Source organism: Sceloporus undulatus, chromosome 2 (genome assembly GCF_019175285.1).
Source record: "Sceloporus undulatus isolate JIND9_A2432 ecotype Alabama chromosome 2, SceUnd_v1.1, whole genome shotgun sequence".
NCBI classification, from domain to species: domain Eukaryota; kingdom Metazoa; phylum Chordata; class Lepidosauria; order Squamata; family Phrynosomatidae; genus Sceloporus; species Sceloporus undulatus.
The window spans coordinates 213,187,114-213,205,704 of record NC_056523.1 but is presented as its reverse complement, the minus strand read 5'-3'; the positions used below and the strand labels follow the sequence as shown (position 1 = coordinate 213,205,704).

Here is an 18,591-nt window from a genome sequence, read left to right as displayed (position 1 = left end):
TAAGATAAAAGGCTACCAAATACTTTTACCATAAAATGTATATATTTATTTAGTGTGTGTTATGTTCTAAGGTGAGGTAGGTATTGTAGTTTCCTAGATGTTTCCCCCTATAACTCTCATTAGCCCCAGCCATCATAGCCAGTGCTGCGGTCTTATGGAATGCGTCCACCAATGCCTACCCCTGTCTAAAGCATCTTATGGTTTTCTTTGAGATTTATATCCATAGGAGATAAAAAGACAATTAAAGTAAATAAAATATATTTCCACATACATTTCTACCTTCTTGTTTCCACTTTATTGAGTTTAGAATTAATATGACAACCCAAGAGAGGCAGATTCAGGATGAGGGGTCTACTGAATTTTTTACTACAGAGAGCCAAACAGTCAAAAGATCCGATACAAATCAACCATCTACTGCCTCCATAAAGAATGTACACAACATGCACACGCATACTGTAGATTTACTAGAAGTAAGGGGTTCTAACAACACTCAAAAATGACCAGGAAAATTAACAATGATCTGGGAAAGGCAACAAATTAGTATTCTAATTTTAGAGATGACGAAACACTTCAGAGGAACAAGCCGTGCCGCCGAATTTCCCCCTGAAAATGTTACATTCTCTCTATCAAGTATGGCAGGAGGCATGGATTCCCACTATTTCGCCAGATCCTCACATCTCTCACCAGCCTGACAAATACATATATAGGTATGTACTACACTTTTGTTTACAGCTCAGAAACCTTTGGATGTCAGAGTACTTCAGAATTCCAGTAAGGGATATTCAACCTGTACCACTTACACCAACGTTTATACAACTGTGATGAGTAATCACTTTGTGTTCAAGCTTGTGATGAGATGGCACAATTAGGGATCTCAAAGTTAACAGAGCATAGTAAATCGTGAACTGATTATCTTCTGAATGTCTCCATATACAAAAACCACAAATGGTCCAAAATGTTGTTAATAATTATTAAATAATATACCCTTTTATTAAAATAATATAAAATAAGCTTTTTAAACACTCAAAAGATTCATTATATATTCTTCTGATGTAGCAATATTTTGCTATTATGTTCTGAACAAAAAATGCAAGAAATCTTCTTCAAATATTATACAATGCCTCATACACAATCTATATTCTAGAAGAATCAGGAAATCATTCAAAGGGGTTGATACATCTTTCCTTCATGTAAAAAACAGCATGTGCCCATGTGTATAGAGAACAAGGAAACATGTATTTCTCTAGAGACGCAAAGCATGCTGAATTTAAATTTTATATTAACATCTGTACAGGGGGAGAAAAGCAAAACAAAATGGAAAACATACCGTCAATGACACACAATGATTTATGAGCCTAACCAGGTATTTTAATATTAATTTGGTATGTGTGAATGGTATTTCAGTTTTTGAAAAATATGACAGCAGCAGAATTTCAAGCCTCATATTACTTCTGGACTTGTTGGAAGCAAGGTTGGTGCTTACCACTTCTGTTGATGTTTCTGCATGTTCTGAAGTAACATGTTCTTGAAGAGATGTTTCCGTATAACCCATTTTTCCACAATAAGGACAAGTAAAAGACTGTGGCTGCTCTACAGAGAAAGCTTCTCCACCATAGTACAAATCTGGTAGGAAAAATAATAAAAACAAGTAGAACTCCATTCACAAACAATAATTATGGCTACACATATTTGAAACATAGAAACATTCTTCCGCACTTGATGTCCTCCAGATTTACAGTATGACACTACAGTAAAGATGGCCAAGGGTTATGGAAGTGTAATCTCATGCATGCCTTTAGAAGGTACCTGGTGCCCTAACTTTGTTTTAAATAGCTGATAATACAACATTTGCAGTAATGTTGTAGTCAATAGATATATAAAATCACTCAGAACAGTATTTTACATTTTAGCTAGGACAAATCAAAATCCTCTATATACATTTTAAATTCATGTCCCAACAACCTTTTGATGTGCTTCAATTCTGTCCATGCTAGTCCAAAATTCAAGTTGAAAAACTATTGTAATTTAGGAAAGAAACCTGAAGCGGTGTTTAGGTCCTGGATCCTTATTCTGCACAAAATAATCCTAATGATATTATTCTTAAGAAGACTAATATGTTAAGACTTTTCTACATCTGCCAGAGTGGAAACCAGGCAAGTGTTAGCAACCATTACAAACATCTTGAAGTTATAACATGTATCCTCACTTCCTCAAGTGCAAGCAATAGTACACACTTTTTTTTCTACTGCTTTTACATACGTGAGTTCATACAAAGCAATCATATTCAAAAATAACTAAATGAACCCATTAAAAAAATTACAGCCTGAAAAACAAAGTAACTGTTCTCTATAATAATAGTTCATAGCAGTAAAATGTTGCTTCCAATTTGTGTAGAAAAAAGCAGTACTTGCTCATCAAAAAACATTATTTTCTTAACTCCAGCGCATATCCTAAAATAAAATGAATGTTGAACGCAGCAGGCTCGTGGGCTAAGGCCAAAAGTAAGGCCATACATACCTTCCACTGTACTGAGAAAGCTAGTTCTGAGGAAATGCACCACGGAAGTCCCAATCACTCACTCCTTGTCTTTAAATGTGCCAAAAAGCAGTTTGTCAAGACACAGCAACACCACAATCACAGCTAACCACAAGTCCCTTAAATCTTATAACCAAACAGCTTAATATGGAGGGGGGGGGGAGATACCAGCTGCTGTGGAAAGTGTATTTTCTCAGACTTGATTCATCATTAGCTTACCATGGAACAAACATTTTGTATGGCATCCTGTTCAGTATTTACTACGACATAAACTGAACCTCCAACATCCTAAGTTTTTGGAATTCACTTTTATATCGTTGCACACTGCAAAAGCCAAAAGGGCCCACCAATCCATTTTAGAAGCCAGGCAGTGACACCAACATACGGCAACAATTTTGAGGTGTTTGGGGAGGGTGCTGGTGAATAAAGAAGCATCCACTCCTCTCCCCACAGCAAGGCACTTTGCAACAAGCAGTTGCCACAGGACCCTGCAGTACTCCATATTGCAGACACATCTCCTGACTTAGGATCTTGGCCTATGTCTATAATTGCTTAGAAAGCTGAAAATCCTGACCTGTTATATAATGATTGCTCCAATACAAGTAAGGCTGAGTAAAAGAGGCTAGTACAGAACCACCTTCTCAAAAGAGCAACTTTCATCAGAGCCTACTGTACACAAAAGAACTAAGAACATTCACAAATGATGTCTTTTAGAGTCAAAGACTGCTACAAGGCCTCACAGAAAACATTAGAAACAAGACAGTACTTCAGAAATGTGTCCATCTCTCTTTAGATCACTAGTATTATGCCATTTTAAGGATGACACGATAACACAGTTAAGCCATGAACTTATGTACTGTATGTTTCAAGGCAAAGGCAACAAGATACAAAGACCAAGCACCACATATTCAGACTTAAAGTAACCCTGCAGCTGTTTTGTTTCCCTTTCCTTTCCTCCCCACTTCTTTCCTCTCTTCCTCCCAACAAACAATTTAGGGGAGGAAATTGAAAGGAGAGGAGACAGGATGACAACTCACGAAACTACTCTATTGTTGTTTGTTGTTGTTGCCAGTAGTGTACCTAACCTTGGTCTGGGGAACAAAATTGAAAAGTTGAAAAAGTTAGGTGCTTTTTGCAATTTTGGACTCTGAAACCAGTTGTCAAAGATATGCTGTCATGCTTTCTGTATTGATTATGATATTCCCACAGGTATCTGGCTAGCTTCTAGAACTGAAAAAAATATCTAAACAGGCTTTTTGGTTTGACCAGACAGGCTTTTTCCTACATATCTAAAGAAAGAAGGGAGAGACAGTTTTTCAAAACTTCTCTAAATGAAGTATCCTGTATGTGAAACATCCTCTTGTGTGTTTTCCTTCCTGTGCGGGTTAACATTCCATGGGAAGAGGTTTTCCCACCAAAAAGATTTCCCTGTACTTACGGAGATGCCTCATTGTAACAGAATTACTTGGACACGTGAATACCTGCTCAGTAGGCTGAAAGATTGTGTGAGATCTTATTTTGCATATTGGATAGGCAACTGACCAAGAAACTGCTTTGATCCATTCTGAGGTATGGAGAGAATCTTTTGGTTCCTCAATGAAAAGCTTACCAATCGGTTGGGAATGTTTTTTTTATTAATATATGTGGCTCACAGCATTGTATGTTATCTATGATGATTTAAACAAAAAAACTTGGGTGGGGGAAAAAGAAAAAGCATCCTAAATATGCTTATGGACAGAGAGAACCGTGTCACAACAATGCTGCAATGGTTAGGAACATCTTCAGGACATACAACCAACCTGCTTAGATAAAGTCTAAGTCAGCGCTCCTCCAGTTATCCATAGAATTGCATTTGGTCTCCCTCGAAGAGGATCAGGGCCTTCCTAATTAATACGAAGTGTCCCACCAAAGGGTTTGTTTGATTGGAAAAAGCCATCCAACAGTCAAGACAAGTCACACACAAACACAGCTACTCGTGTTCTCTTATTTCTTTGCCACCTTTAAGGAAGATGGTACTGCAATCCATGTCGGAAAAAAAAAAAATAAGACCAAGTTTCATAGAGAAACAGGTACTGGCGTGGAAAAAACAATGTAACCAAAAACATCCTTCAGCTCATATCTTGCTTCAGAAGCCAGCCAGATAGGATTTTATGTGTTAGACAGGCTAGGACATTTTAGAATTATAAACTGATCACACCCTAGCTGTTTCTGACCTGAAGAAGTTCCGCACAAGTGCTAAACTGTATGGTAAATAAGTCCAAAGAGTTATATTTCACATAAATTTCATTGTTTTTCCTGCCCCCACACCATATTTCCATTAACCTGTGAGGCAAACTGAAGGATTAAAAAGAGGATTCCTGCCCCCTATAAAGCCAGGGACAGGATGGATCTCTCTCAATTTACAGTCCTATCTGGCTTGTTGTGTGCCTTCAAGTCATTTCAGACTTATGGCAACCCTTTATGGGGTTTTTCTTGCCAAGATTGGTTCAGAGGAGGTTTTGCCCATTCCTTCTCCTAGTTGAGAGCATGTGGGCTGGTCCAAAGTCACCCATTGGGTTTAGTGGGTTTCATAGCTGAGCCAGGAATCAAAACCTGCTCTCTTAGACCGAATTGTAGTCCAGCACTCACAACCTCTATGTCTCAAACCATATGGCTTAGTCACCTGGAAAAGATTCTCATCTGTTGTATGGGACAGATGAGAAATGACTATCTTCTCGCTGCCATACTACATTGCTAAAAGGCACGAAAAAAGAAAAACAAGATCCCCTTTTAAAATAACAGTTTAACAAGAAGAAGGATGGAAGGAATTCTGACGTACTTACACTATAACCAAAGAACTCTTATTTAGTGTACAGTGTGTTTTTACAAAAGAGAAATATTGTGAAATTAAGGATTGCCTTACAACAAATACAAGGGGACACACAAAGCCTGTGATGAGTTTACTCAATTTACTCTCCCAAGCGGAAAAAAGAAAGCTTTGCCGTGTTACCAGTTTTTTTTGAGAGTTGTTTTAGCAACTGGATTTCAGATTTAACTCTCTGTTGCTGTGTTTGTATGCTTTCAAGTTGCTCCTGACTTATGGAGGCCTAAGGCAAACTATCCTGTGGTTTTCTTGGTAAGGTTTGTTTGAGCAGTTTTTGCTTTGCCTTCAATAATAGTAATAATAGGTTACAAAGGAACAAAAAGAACAATAAAATTGTTATACCATAAAACGAAATCTACATATCCCCTACCCCAAAGCCTCCCCACCTACCTAAAAACTTATCCTAATAAAAGCAATGACAATATAAAATACATTAGTTAAAAATGGAGATATTAGATGTGAGACCTCTATCTTGGGGCGGACGGAGCTCTCAAGCCAGCAGAAGGGGAGGTTAATCCGGGAAGGCCTGCTGGAAGAGATCCGTCTTAAGAGCCTTTTTAAAGGCTTGCGAGTTGGGTAATTTGCGGGTCCCGCTTGGCAGGTCATCTGCAGTCACATACTAGAAGCAGGTTCCTCTGCGGTGATGCGTTAACTTGCCCAGGGTCAATGTGGCTTCATGACTGAGCAAGGTTCGAACTCTGGTCTCCAGAGTTGGTGTCCAACACTCAAATCTACTGACCTTAAATACAAGTAGAAAACATGAACAGGCAGGGGTCTCCTCCATATTAACCGGTCAAAAGTAATTTCTGGCTCTCAATATGTTAAAAATTAGGTTCACTGATGGTTCACTGATGTCACAAGGAAAAAAACAGATTTCAAAGACAATAGTATGAAAGAACACAGTTGCAAGCTGAAAGCATTAACTGAAGTATTAATTTCAACTGTTCTAATGGGAGGATTCCTGCAGTCCAAAATTGCATATGTCTTTATGGGTAGACAGCCATAAACCTTTCTACCTGTATTTTAAAATTCTACATTCCATTGTATTCTTTACCAAGAGCTCCTTTGTCATTACTATCCTTCGCGTTGCTCTGATGAGAATGGAATGGATTGGCCTCCTGAAGTCTGATTCAAAGTTTCAGGTGATTGTCCAATACTTTTTATTTATCATTTATTGGCATTTAATGATTTCAGCTGATATACTGATAGTGGTTGTTTTGTATGGCATTCAAACCTTCAAACTTTAAACAATTCACCTTGTTCTGTGTTTCTTTTGTAAGGTGATTTGAAAACAAAATTAAAAGGAACAAGTCTTTTAAATAAATACTGAAGTTCCTAGTATCATGGAGGGTGTGCCTCAGAGGAGGCAGGTTCAAAAATCCACTTTTTATCTTGTGATAGAGAATTGTTTGTGCCCCTCACTGCTACATTAAAAATCCCTTCTTTAAATGAAAAAGCAACCAATGTAGATTAGTATGTATTCACGACAGGACTCTGCATATTCAGATTGTCCTACAGGCAACCTGCAACATTTTAGGATACTGTAGACACAATAGCGGTTAGGGGAACTCAGCATTATATTTTGTTATGCAACAAAGTTTTGCAGTACTAAAGAATTGGCTGTCATGAGTTTTAGAAACAAAGTAAAACGCAAGACCTAACTGGCCTCCAATAATAAGTTAGTTCCTCAGACCCTCAGGACTTTTCAAGCAAAATCATATTTTTACATTTTATGAGCCTTTTGCCATTTGGGACTCCATTTCCATCTCTACACCCCAACCACTAAAAACATGCTCAATTTATCCCTACGTGAAGATGTGGCATGACTGCATCCTACTCTACTTTTCAGGCTGTTGCGGGGCCTGGGGCGCGTTTGCCAAGTTCTCTGTGGATTTGATGTGTGAGTGTGGACAAGTGGCTTTCTAGCTTCAATGCTCACTGTTCTTGCCCACTGCTCTCTCTCACATTGTGCATTTCTGAAGAGACAAACCCTGTCTTGTCCATACTCAGGCCAGGCCTCTATGGATATGTTGTACATATTTTGTGTGTCTCACTTTCCTGATGGATGGGTGCATGGCATGGGACAACTCATGCGTGTCTTCACTAAGATTAAAGATGATTGTACACGGTGCTTTGTGGAAACATGACACGCACACAACTACTACACTCCCAGTCTGGATCAAGTAGGTGGTTTAAATAAAAGGTAGAGTTCCTTTATTTCATTTTTATCCCATTTTATCTTCACAACAACCTAGGCTCAGAGAAGCTAACTTACCCAGTGTCACTGACTGCACTATATGGCTGAAGGAGATACCACTTGGCTCTCCCTCCCTATCCAACACTGTAAGCATCCACCATCTTAAGATTCTTTCTTCATCAAGTGACATAGGACACAATGGGATCAGAGACAGACAAGCAAACAGGCAAGGGAAAACTACTATCAGCCTTCGTACAGCAAATACATCTCCACTGTGTGAATATGGGACAAGGATGAGTGAACACAGTTGCAAAATAAGGATATAGAAGACAAACTCAGCTCATGACTGGTTAGGAAAAGACATTATGAATGTGTGCCAGTGAAAAAAAATGTTGGCTTGGCTTCCTCTTTTTAAACCAAGAAAAAAGATGATGCATGAACCATACTGTACTTTCTGTTCTTGACAGAATTACACTCATTTATGTAGAGAAGGATATTCCTTTCCACAATGTAAGCTTCTGTATTTGCCTGGAGAACCAGAATGCCTACTAATTTGATTGAAGTTCAAACTGGATTTCAGAACAAATCTTGTCATGGAAGAATCATCTCAGTCAAATGACTGGTGTAGTAATACTTTCAGTTATTATAAAACAGTGTTTTTTCTCTCTACATATATATATTACACACACCACACCAAACACACAACACCTCTATGGCTACCCTAATTAATACAAAACAAACAATCCTCACTGACAACGCTTCAATAATTTTACGTAATACTCATTGTGTGCCACATATCTTCACATCATCATCAACAGAAAAACAGCAACTGATATTAACAGAAACGGTTTAGAATAAGGGTAAAGTCACACACCACACAGCTAGACAAGAACATAAATCCGAACATCGCTTGGTCCCGTGGAGGATCTCTATATTTATCTAAACCTTACCAGGTAGCAATGTGGTCCAATGTATTAGGTTATACCTTCAGTCACCTGTCAATTTGGGACCTCATGAATTTCACGGGTTTTTAAGAGGCAAAGAATACTCAAGGTAGTTGCCATTGCTTCCTCTTGAAGATATAGCCTACAGCAACTGGTACCTATTGGCGTGTCCCATCCACATGAATCCGGCTGACTCTGCTTAGCTTCTGATGTCAGAATTGGATCTGATGCCTTCAGGGTACTGGAAAAGTTTCAGTGCTTTCATGCTACACAGAAACTAAGGAAATCCCACAGCAATCTCTGTGGTTTCTTTGGAAAATGACAATACATTTCTGAAACGTACTGTTTCGCAACATTGGTTTGCTTTTGCTCTTCATTCTTTGATTGAAATCAACTTTTACCCGTAGCTTTTTACTTCTACCTGCCACACTTTTTTTCCGTTTCTAAACAAGATACAAGCTATTACTTCTCTTTCAACCAGGCGGGGCTAGGAGTACGGGTAAAGGAGTAAAAGAGTAAAGGTTTTACAGAGTAGGGTAAGATAAGGGTAACAAAATATCTTTGTTACTCCTTATAATGTCATTATATTGTACCAAAAACACAGTTTTATTATATTGCAACTGGCGAAGAGGACACTTACATACACAAAAAACACACATGCCAGCCTAGCAACGCAACTGAGGCTTCCCTCAGATCTGGGGAGAAAGAGAGTAAAGGATAAGAGGTTTTTACAGGAGTAGGAGTACATTAGAAAAAATATCTTACTCCGGAGCAGGCAAGGAGTACCCCCAAATCATCACTGCTCCCCAGCCCTGCTTCAATGCCTTTTGATTTTTGAAAATAAAAAATCACCATTCAAGAATAAGACAGGAAGGAAAATAAGTCCAACATGTTTGCATTTTTACGTAGGCACAGTGCTTTGCAAATGATTGCGTCTTCTTAGGAAATTATCTCCTCTCTCTTTCCTTCTTTCCAAGCACATTGACTCAGAATTCAGAGTTCAACCATGCTTAATTCCAGCTACATTCCATCAGATGGCCACCTTAATCCATAACCCACCAAAAAGTAACTTAATTTTTAAAGATTTGTCTGCAGCACTGATCTGTTTGTCTAGGTGTTCAAATACAGTTTTATCCCAAAACTAAATGGAGATAAGCAAAAGAAAGGAAGAACATCGGATTTAAACAGGCTCACTACAAATAAGCAAGATTAGTTTAATAAAAGTCCCAAATTATATCCTGCAAATTCATGGCACAGGCAACATTACTACATAAACACAAGAATCACTTACCAAAATCTACCCTTGTTAGTATGCACTGCATTGGATGGTCAGTTGTATGCCTTGTTGTCGTTGCACCACTTTCATAACAAGATGCACACAGATCGTAATCGTAGCAAATTAAACACTTGTATCTGCGACCTCGAAAATTTCCTTTTAAACATGCATCGCAGCTGACACCTGTAACCAAACAAAAGTTCATTAACTACAAATTATACAACATTTCTGTGAGAAGCTCTGTGTTTGGCAATACATACAATTTTTTAACGGATTTAACTCCGGTTTTAAACTTTTGTGCCGTTAGCTATCTAGAATTACTAGTGAAAATGAAAACAATTTAAGCATGGAAAAAAAAACCACCAATGAAATTTCAATGTCACTATCATATGCTTTTTTTTAAAAAAAAGCCAAAGTTTTGACTTGTGTAATCATGGTTTCTTCTTTAACCTCATATTCCCCTATGGGTCTGATTCATTTTTAACTTACTATTTTTAAGATGCACTCTCCTACAACATTATGAATTAAAACAACAACAACAACAACAACAACAAAAACCCCACTGCACAAGGACAACTTGTTCCTATGAGAAATGTTATTCTGGGTATAAAGTGTACATGACATGGATCTAACATGAAGTTAATATACACATGCATAAATCCTTAACACTAGCAGAAACATGTTGGCTGTTAATTTACATTTTTAAAAGTAAAACAGACTTAAAGCTATTTACAGTTGCTTTATACTTCACCGGCAAAATGTCAATACTATATTGTTACACTTACCAAAAACATAATCCTATTTTCCACTAATAACAACATGAAGTTGTCTGTACTATTAGAAAGAGTACTATGTGCCTTGTTTTGATTTAGTTTGTGGAATGGGGCAGGTCATGAAAGAACAGAACTATTAAGGAGGGCAATTCTGGCACCCTGAAAAGACCATGAACCATCTAGCCACACAAGAAATGCATTTGTAAATTAAATTAATCTGTACATTAAATTAAATGTGAATTAAATGCATTTGTAGTGTGCATATATGTATATGTACATATAGTGTATGATTTTCTAAAAGGTTTTCTGCCTCTCTGAACTAAAAACTAAATGATTCTGTTACATTAAAGTAAACTAAAATTAAACTCTGAATAATATCATATGACCTAGCAAGCCTACAATCTCCACCATGGGACTAAGATTAGTAATTGCTTTATTTTGGCTGTCTGTAACAGGCCTGTGTGCATGGATAGAGGAGCAGCCAGTTCAAAGCAAAACTTTGCAGTTGCTGGCACTGCTTCCTTGCACACTAATCTGTGGGAGAAAACTGGGATCCCTTTCCTAGGCTGCTCATAACAGAGACACAATTAGAGACCCCCATATAAAAAAAGTGAAAGGCTACTAAACATCCATGTTATACAGAGCTATTTTCATAAAAGATGAGGGGCTACAAAGGCTGGTAAACCCAAGTCCTGGTTGAAACTGCTTTGGGCAAGAAGGAGCTATCCAAATATACCATTGCAGATGCCAACACAGAAGGTGAGAGCAGAGCACACGCTGCTCACCAGCCCTCCACATTGATGCAACAGCCTCCACTCTTCCACCCAAAGGTAACCTTGAAAGGGCAGAAGACAAATGTCACTGGTTGCAAGAGGTTCAAATATCTTAACAGAGACTCCCAGTGTCCAATGGTTTAGAAACTGTTGTATAAAGGTTAATAAAATAGATAAAGTGGGAATGAAATAAATTCTGTACAGTAGGCGCTTGGTATCTGCTGGGGTTTGATTCAAGGACCCACCATGGATAACAAAAGCCATGGATGCTCAGGTCCTATTAAATATAATTGCATGGTAAAATGGTATCCCTTATATAAAAAGGTAAAATCAAGGTTTGTGTTTTGGAATGTGTCTGTGTGTATTCAAGCTGTGGATGGTTGAATCCATGGGTGAAGAATCTGGGGATACAGAGGGCCAATTGTAAATGTAGTTTTAAAATTTGTTAAGGACTTGAGCTCTTAATGAATGGACAAGCAAAGACCATTCCAAAACGTTGGCCCTCCGGATGTTTTGGACTTCACTTCCCAGAATCCCACACCATTGGCCAAGATGACTGAGGCTTCTGGGAGCTGAAGTCCAAAAAAACACCTGGAGAACCAGAGTTAGGGAAGCACTAGACCATTCTGGCATGGCATTCATCAGAAAGGAGGAACTGAATGAGAAAGGGGGAGCTGCACTTCCTTGAGGTGTGCAACCACCACAGATACTACTATTAGAAACAATGCTTTCTGTAGGTGCAGAACTCATATGATATTGCAGAGAGACCAAGAAGAACAATTTGCTACTGAAATGCTTTGCATTTATATAGCACTTTATTTCTTACAGATATTATTGCAATAACCATTAGAACAACCCTGTAGGCCACATGAGTAACACAAATGAGTGAGGAAAGTTGATGTTGAGAGACTATGGCAGCTGGCTATGCAGCGCTTATAACAGGCATGCATCATATTATTTTCTTTCAGACTACCTGGCTAAACAACAGTAATGAGGAGATCTTCCTTCCTGGCATTTCAAGTCCTAGTAAATTATTGATAAGAGAATATGTATCACTGGCAACACAGCATAACAGCATTCCAAAACAAAGTCACATCCACACTTTGAGCTAATATCTCTCGTCAATAGCAGACTTCAAGATAGAAATTATCAGGTAATAAAAACACCTCCCTGCCATTTTAGCACACAGAAACAATTTTTAGGGCTGCTCTAGAACCATCTGTCCCTGGATTTCAACCTAGCTTATTTCCCCCTTCCCCCACCTTTTAATCTCCCAACAAAGTTCAAACACAAATAGAAGGGGGGAAAAGATGGGGGGACAAAAATATGAGACTCCCATTGGAGGACACTGCATCAAGATAAACATGATTTATTCTAAATTATCTTTATTCAAACTTTCAGCATTGTTTTTTAAAAAGCTTTGCATTTCTTGAAATGAACCAGAAATGCTAAAATGATTAAAAGCAATAGTTACATAGCAGCGATGATACATGACAGGGCTTTCTTTGTACCAGTCTCTCAGCTGTGGAACTTCCTCCCAAGGGTAGCTGGCTCCATTGCTTTTGAGCTTCCAGCAACCAGTTACGGCAGCATAATTTCATATGGCATTTGGTCTGTAAAACCAGAGGTGACTTCTCTGGCTGCCGTAACTGTGCATGGATTTTTAAGTGTTTTAAAATAATATTTAATCCATCTATATTTAACATTTTAAATAACATTTTTAACTTTGTGTGTCACCTCAGTGCTCCAGAGGGCTAAAAAGAAATCAATAAATGTATAGGCATCAAGTTTCATACAAAGACAAAAGACAGAAGACAAGCATTCTTACCAAAACCTGCAGGAAGTATAAGACAAACAAACATCACAGAATTTAAATTCTGAAATCAGAGAGTACCAATAAGCATTTAATTTCACAGAATTATTTAGCAGAACCACATGCAAGACTTAATGAATTTAAGTCTCCAGGACCAGATGAACTCCATCCAAGGGTACTAAAAGAACTGGCAAATGTAATATCGGAGCCATTGGCAATCATATTTGAAAACTCCTGGAAAACAGGAGAAATCCCAGCAGACTGGAGGAGGGCAAACGTTGTCCCCATCTTCAAAAAGGGGAAAAAAGAGGATCCCAACAATTATCGTTCAGTTAGTCTGACATCAATACCAGGAAAGATTCTGGAGCAGATCATTAAACAGAGAGTCTGTGAACATCTAGAAAGCAATGCCATAATCACAAAAAGTCAATACGGGTTTCAGAGAAACAAGTCATGCCAGACAAATCTGATCTCTTTCTTTGATAAAATTACCAGCTTGGTAGATGAAGGGAATGCTGTGGATATAGTATATCTTGATTTCAGTAAGGCCTTTGACAAGGTTTCCTATGACATTCTTGCAAACAAGCTTGTAAAATGTGGGCTAGACAAGGTAACTGTTACATGGATTTGTAATTGGTTGACTGGCCGAACCCAAAGGGTGCACAACAATGGCTCTTTTTCAGCCTGGAGAGAAGTGACCAGTGGGGTCCCACAGGCCTCTGTCCTGGGCCCAGTGCTATTCAACATCTTTATCAATGACCTGGATGACAGAATTGGGAGCATACTTATCAAATTTGCAGATGACACCAAATTAGGAGGAATAGCTAATACTCCAGAGGACAGGATCAAAATTCAAAATGACCTGAACAGACTAGAAAACTGAGCCAAAACTAACAAAGTGAAATTCAATACAGAGAAATGTAAGGTACTGCACTTAGGGCATAAAAATGAAATGAACAGATATAGGATGGGGGACACCTGGCTTAAGGCGACTTCATGAGAAAGGGATCTGGGAGTCCAAGTAGAGCACAAATTGAACATGAGTCAATAGTGCAATGCAGCAGCTAACGAGGCCAATACGATGTTAGGCTGCATCAATAAAAGTATAGTGTCTAGATCGAGGGAAGTAATAGTGCCACTCTATTCTGCTCTGGTCAGGCCCCACCTGGAATATTGTGTCCAGTTCTGGGCACCACAATTTAAAAAGGACATTGAGAAACTGGAGTGTGTCCAAAGGAGGGCAACTAAAATGGGGAAAGGCCTGGAAACCATGCCCTATGAGGAACGACTTAGGGAGCTGGGGATGTTTAGCTTGGAGAAGAGAAGGTTAAGGGATGATATGATAGCCCTGTTTAAATACTTAAAGGGATGTCATACTGAGGAGGGAGCAAGCTTGTTTTCTGCTGCTCCAGAGACTAGGACCCGGAGCAATGGATGCAAGCTCCAGGAAAAGAGATTCCACCTCAACATTAGGAGGAACTTCCTGACAGTAAGGGCTGTTTGACAGTGAAGTCTCCTTCCTTTTGAGAACTTTAAACAGAGGCTGGATGGCCAACTGTCGACGATTTAGATTTCCTGCATGGCAGGGGGTTGGACTGGACGGCCCTTGGGGTCTCTTCCAACTCTATGATTCTATGATTCTTTTTTCATTAATTCCATTTTTGAAAGTGAAACCACCACCACCACAAGTTGTAAAATGATCATTTTGTTGCAGGCCCCAGACGATCTATCTATCTGTACCAATTCAAGGATAGTACAGAACCTGACATAAACAGTTGACCCTTTGGATCCACAGGATTTTAGTTCTGGGACGATCCACAGATGCAGGGAAAAAAAGTGAATAATTTTGCTCCATATGATTGAATGTGTTGATTCAAAGCCCATGGATCAAAAGGGCCAACTGTATAAACTAATACCAATTCTTCTCTTGTGTAGCCAAACCTACACCAATCACATAGAAAAAGAGCTATGGATAGAATAATCTTGTGGTTTACAAAACTTCATTAAGAGGGGGGAGGGGACAATGACACATTGCTCCATAACAACTTGGTACTATGGCATACTTTCAGTTTTATTTTGTATTCCTTTCTTAATGACCTCAAGCTTGAAATTCGCATTTTTGCAGCCACCACAAACTCAGTTAACCTTTTCATCAAACTATCTACAGCCCTATGATCCTTTTCCTAGTCAGCCACTGACTGATCCCAACACTTCAGCATATTTCACCACCCCAATGGATATCACTTTGCACTTCACAACTCTCCACTAACTCCAGATAATTCAAGAAAAGGTTTGAAAGCATCGGTCTTCATTCGTACCCTCAGGGGACTCTGCTGCAAAACTGGTAACTGATTCCTACTTTCTATCTTCTCTTTAACCAATTACTAATCAGTAATAATGTGTAATATGGCTTGAAAGCAGCTGATATAGAAGCAACCCCTACTATATAGGCCCCAATGGCCCCAATACTGTACTCTTTAAGTGATTTTGGACTTCATCTCTCAGAATCCCAGACTACTGGCCAACATGGCTGAAGCTTCTGGGAGCTGAAGTGCAAAATCTCTTAAAAGGGCACAGTTTGGGGACCACTGCCTTACATGGTAAGGAGTCACCTCCATATTGACTGCTTTCATGCCATATTGCACATTATTATTAATTAGTAATTGGTTAAGGAGAAAATAGAAAGTAGAAAGAAGTGATCAGTCTTGCAGTGGAGTGGACACCTGCTAGACAGGAACTTGACTGATGATAACAGGGCAGTCAAAAGCAACATTTAGAAGGTTACAATCTCCTACGTTAATTTGACAGCTCCAGCTCAGCTCAGTTGTGTGCAAAGGCACTTTATGTCTGTTTTATTGTTATTCCTGCTTTTCTTTGTTATGATTACATATTTTTGGAGCTTTTAGTGTTTTCATTGAATCTTAATAAAATAAAATTAACCTGAGCTGAAAGGACAGGTTGGTGAGTCCACAACATGCAGTTATCTCTGTACCAATATCCCTGATTGCTGGAACAAATCCTCAAGGGAAATCAAGCTGCCTCCATTTCCATTGCATTTACAATAAAACGCCAGAACTATTATTTTGTCATGCCTTTAGCTTTTAAAACAGATTTTCATCTATTTTACGTCACACTGTGCTTCTGTGCAGTTGTTATATTGTAGTTTTACTATACAGTACAGCACTTTGGGGGCCCTAGCTTCCATAAAGGTAAAGTATAAATACTTGTATTGTTTGATAACAATACATTTTGGTTTAACAGCAAAGTTTTTATACCGTCTTGGTATTCAGAAGGATAAAAGGTGGTTTTAAAGAGTTTTAATAAATAAATCTCTATTTCAGGCTCTGATTAAATGAATAATTTGCTATAATTGAGATAGCACTTCTTAACCATGATAAGCAAGAGAAGGCCTGATACTATTACAGGCTTCTTATTTGTTTATGTGGGCTCACAAAATTTCATCAATGAAGATAACAATGTCCTATCTATTATATACCCAGTACATGATTTTTTTTTGTCTAGAAAGTTTCAAGTAGTCTATCTCTGACCTTAGTTTAAAACCTTGTTCCAATTTAAAATTAACTGTATCATAACTGATCTTAAATAATTTCCGTTGGAAACTTTTTTAAAACTGTAGAAAATTTGCAGGCTCAGGTTCTAATTTTGTTCCAAATCATTATAAATTTGCTTTTATCTTTGATTTGTATGTAAACTGAAACACAAAACTCCTGAATTATCTCCTTCACATTTCTTAGTAAAACAACAGTACCCTTCAGACATAATATATCATGGGCATAAAGTGAATTAAAACTTGTGAAGAAATTGAAATTATACTTTATGGCCTGAATCCTATTGTTTAGTCTCAACAAGAGTAGAACCACTTGCTCAACTTCTGAGTGGTGAATCAACACATAAATTCAATGGGTGTACTCTAGCTGGGGGCTAAGAGGATTCAAACCTACATTATACAATCTGACTTGAATGCCTTTTAACTAATGTCCAAAACACACTGCAGAAATAATGCAGGTTGAAGCCTGTTTTAACTGCTCTGGCTCAATACAAGAGAATCCTAGGAATTGTAGTTGATTGTGGCACCAGAACTCTTTGACAGAGAAGGCCAAAGGTCTCAGAATTCCCTATCATTGAACCAGGGTAGTTAAAGTGGTCTCAAACTGGATTATTTCTGCAGGGTATTTTGGATCTCAGTGCTCATTTTCTTGTAACATGGTTCATCTAGCTTCCTGCTTAATAAAGATTATGAAAACAGGTAACAGAAATAGGGATCCACAATCACAGTGCCTAATTGTTTAAATCAGTTCAGTATTCAAAAAATAAATATTACTTTTTCTTAGCACTGGTACAAATTTAACAGCAGAAAAATAAAAATGTAATAAAGTGTTCCTTGATTTAATACTGAATTAATCACTGCAACAGTCTTCTAGTATTAATACTACACATTAGGTATAAAGCCAATCCACAAATATAATGAAATTGTTGCATTGGTTGTAACACTGATAGATGGAAAACATCAATCTAAGTCAGTTAAACAGGAAGAGTTCTCTGCTAAATCATATCACTTATTTCAAAACGGTAGCTTTCTGAAGGTACAATTCCTGACTGTCTGTTTACTGATAAGAGGTGTTATGGAAATATGAATTACAAGGAAAGCCTGGAGAAATAATTTATGACCATTTCAAATGAAGTGCCCATTATCTGTCAGGAGTGCTTTGTGTATTCCTGCATGGCAGGGGTGTGTGTGCACTGGATGGCCCTTCTGGTCTCTTCCAATTCTATGATTCTAATTCAAGAAGGCACCTGACTAAGCAGTGCCACAGACTGGAAGCCAGCTGATATGCCATCATCACAATGCAAAATAGGGTGTGCATTCAACAGGGAATGAGGAAAAGTAAAAGTATTTGTTGTTGTGTGCCTTCAAGTCATTTCTGCCTTTTTGTGACCTTAAGGTGAAACTATTGTGTGGTTTTCTTGGCAGGATTTGTTCAGAGTAGGTTTGCTATTGCCTCCCCCTGAGGCTGAGAGAGTATGACTTGCCCAAGGTCATCCATGGCCAAGTGGGGATTCAAACCCTGGCCTCCAGAGTACAACATTCAAACCACTACACCATGCTGACTCTCAGGTTATCATATAACAACAGGATTTGTACTGAGCATGGACTTAACCTCTAATAATAATAATAATAATAATTTGTTTTATTTGTATACCGTTATTCCAAAGATCATAGCGGTGAACAGCAAGTAAGCCAATTAGCAAGTAAGCTAATTTGCCCCCAACAGTCTGGGTACTCATTTTAGCGACCTCGGAAGGATGCAAGCCTGAGTCGAGCTCTAGGCCCCTGGATATGTGTGTGTGTGTGTGTGTGTGTGTGTGTGTGTGTGTGTGTGTGTGTGTGTGTGTGT

General features: G+C 38.4%; 1 protein-coding gene across 1 annotated transcript in view; it reads right to left on the bottom strand.

Annotated features, from left to right (window-relative positions):
• KCMF1 (potassium channel modulatory factor 1) overlaps nt 1–18,591 on the bottom strand; it is a 54,818-nt gene that overhangs the window by 13,335 nt on the left and 22,892 nt on the right. Inside the window, 2 exon segments of the mRNA XM_042453721.1 lie at nt 1,484–1,623; nt 9,831–9,998. Coding sequence (XP_042309655.1) covers nt 1,484–1,623; nt 9,831–9,998 — 308 coding nt within the window.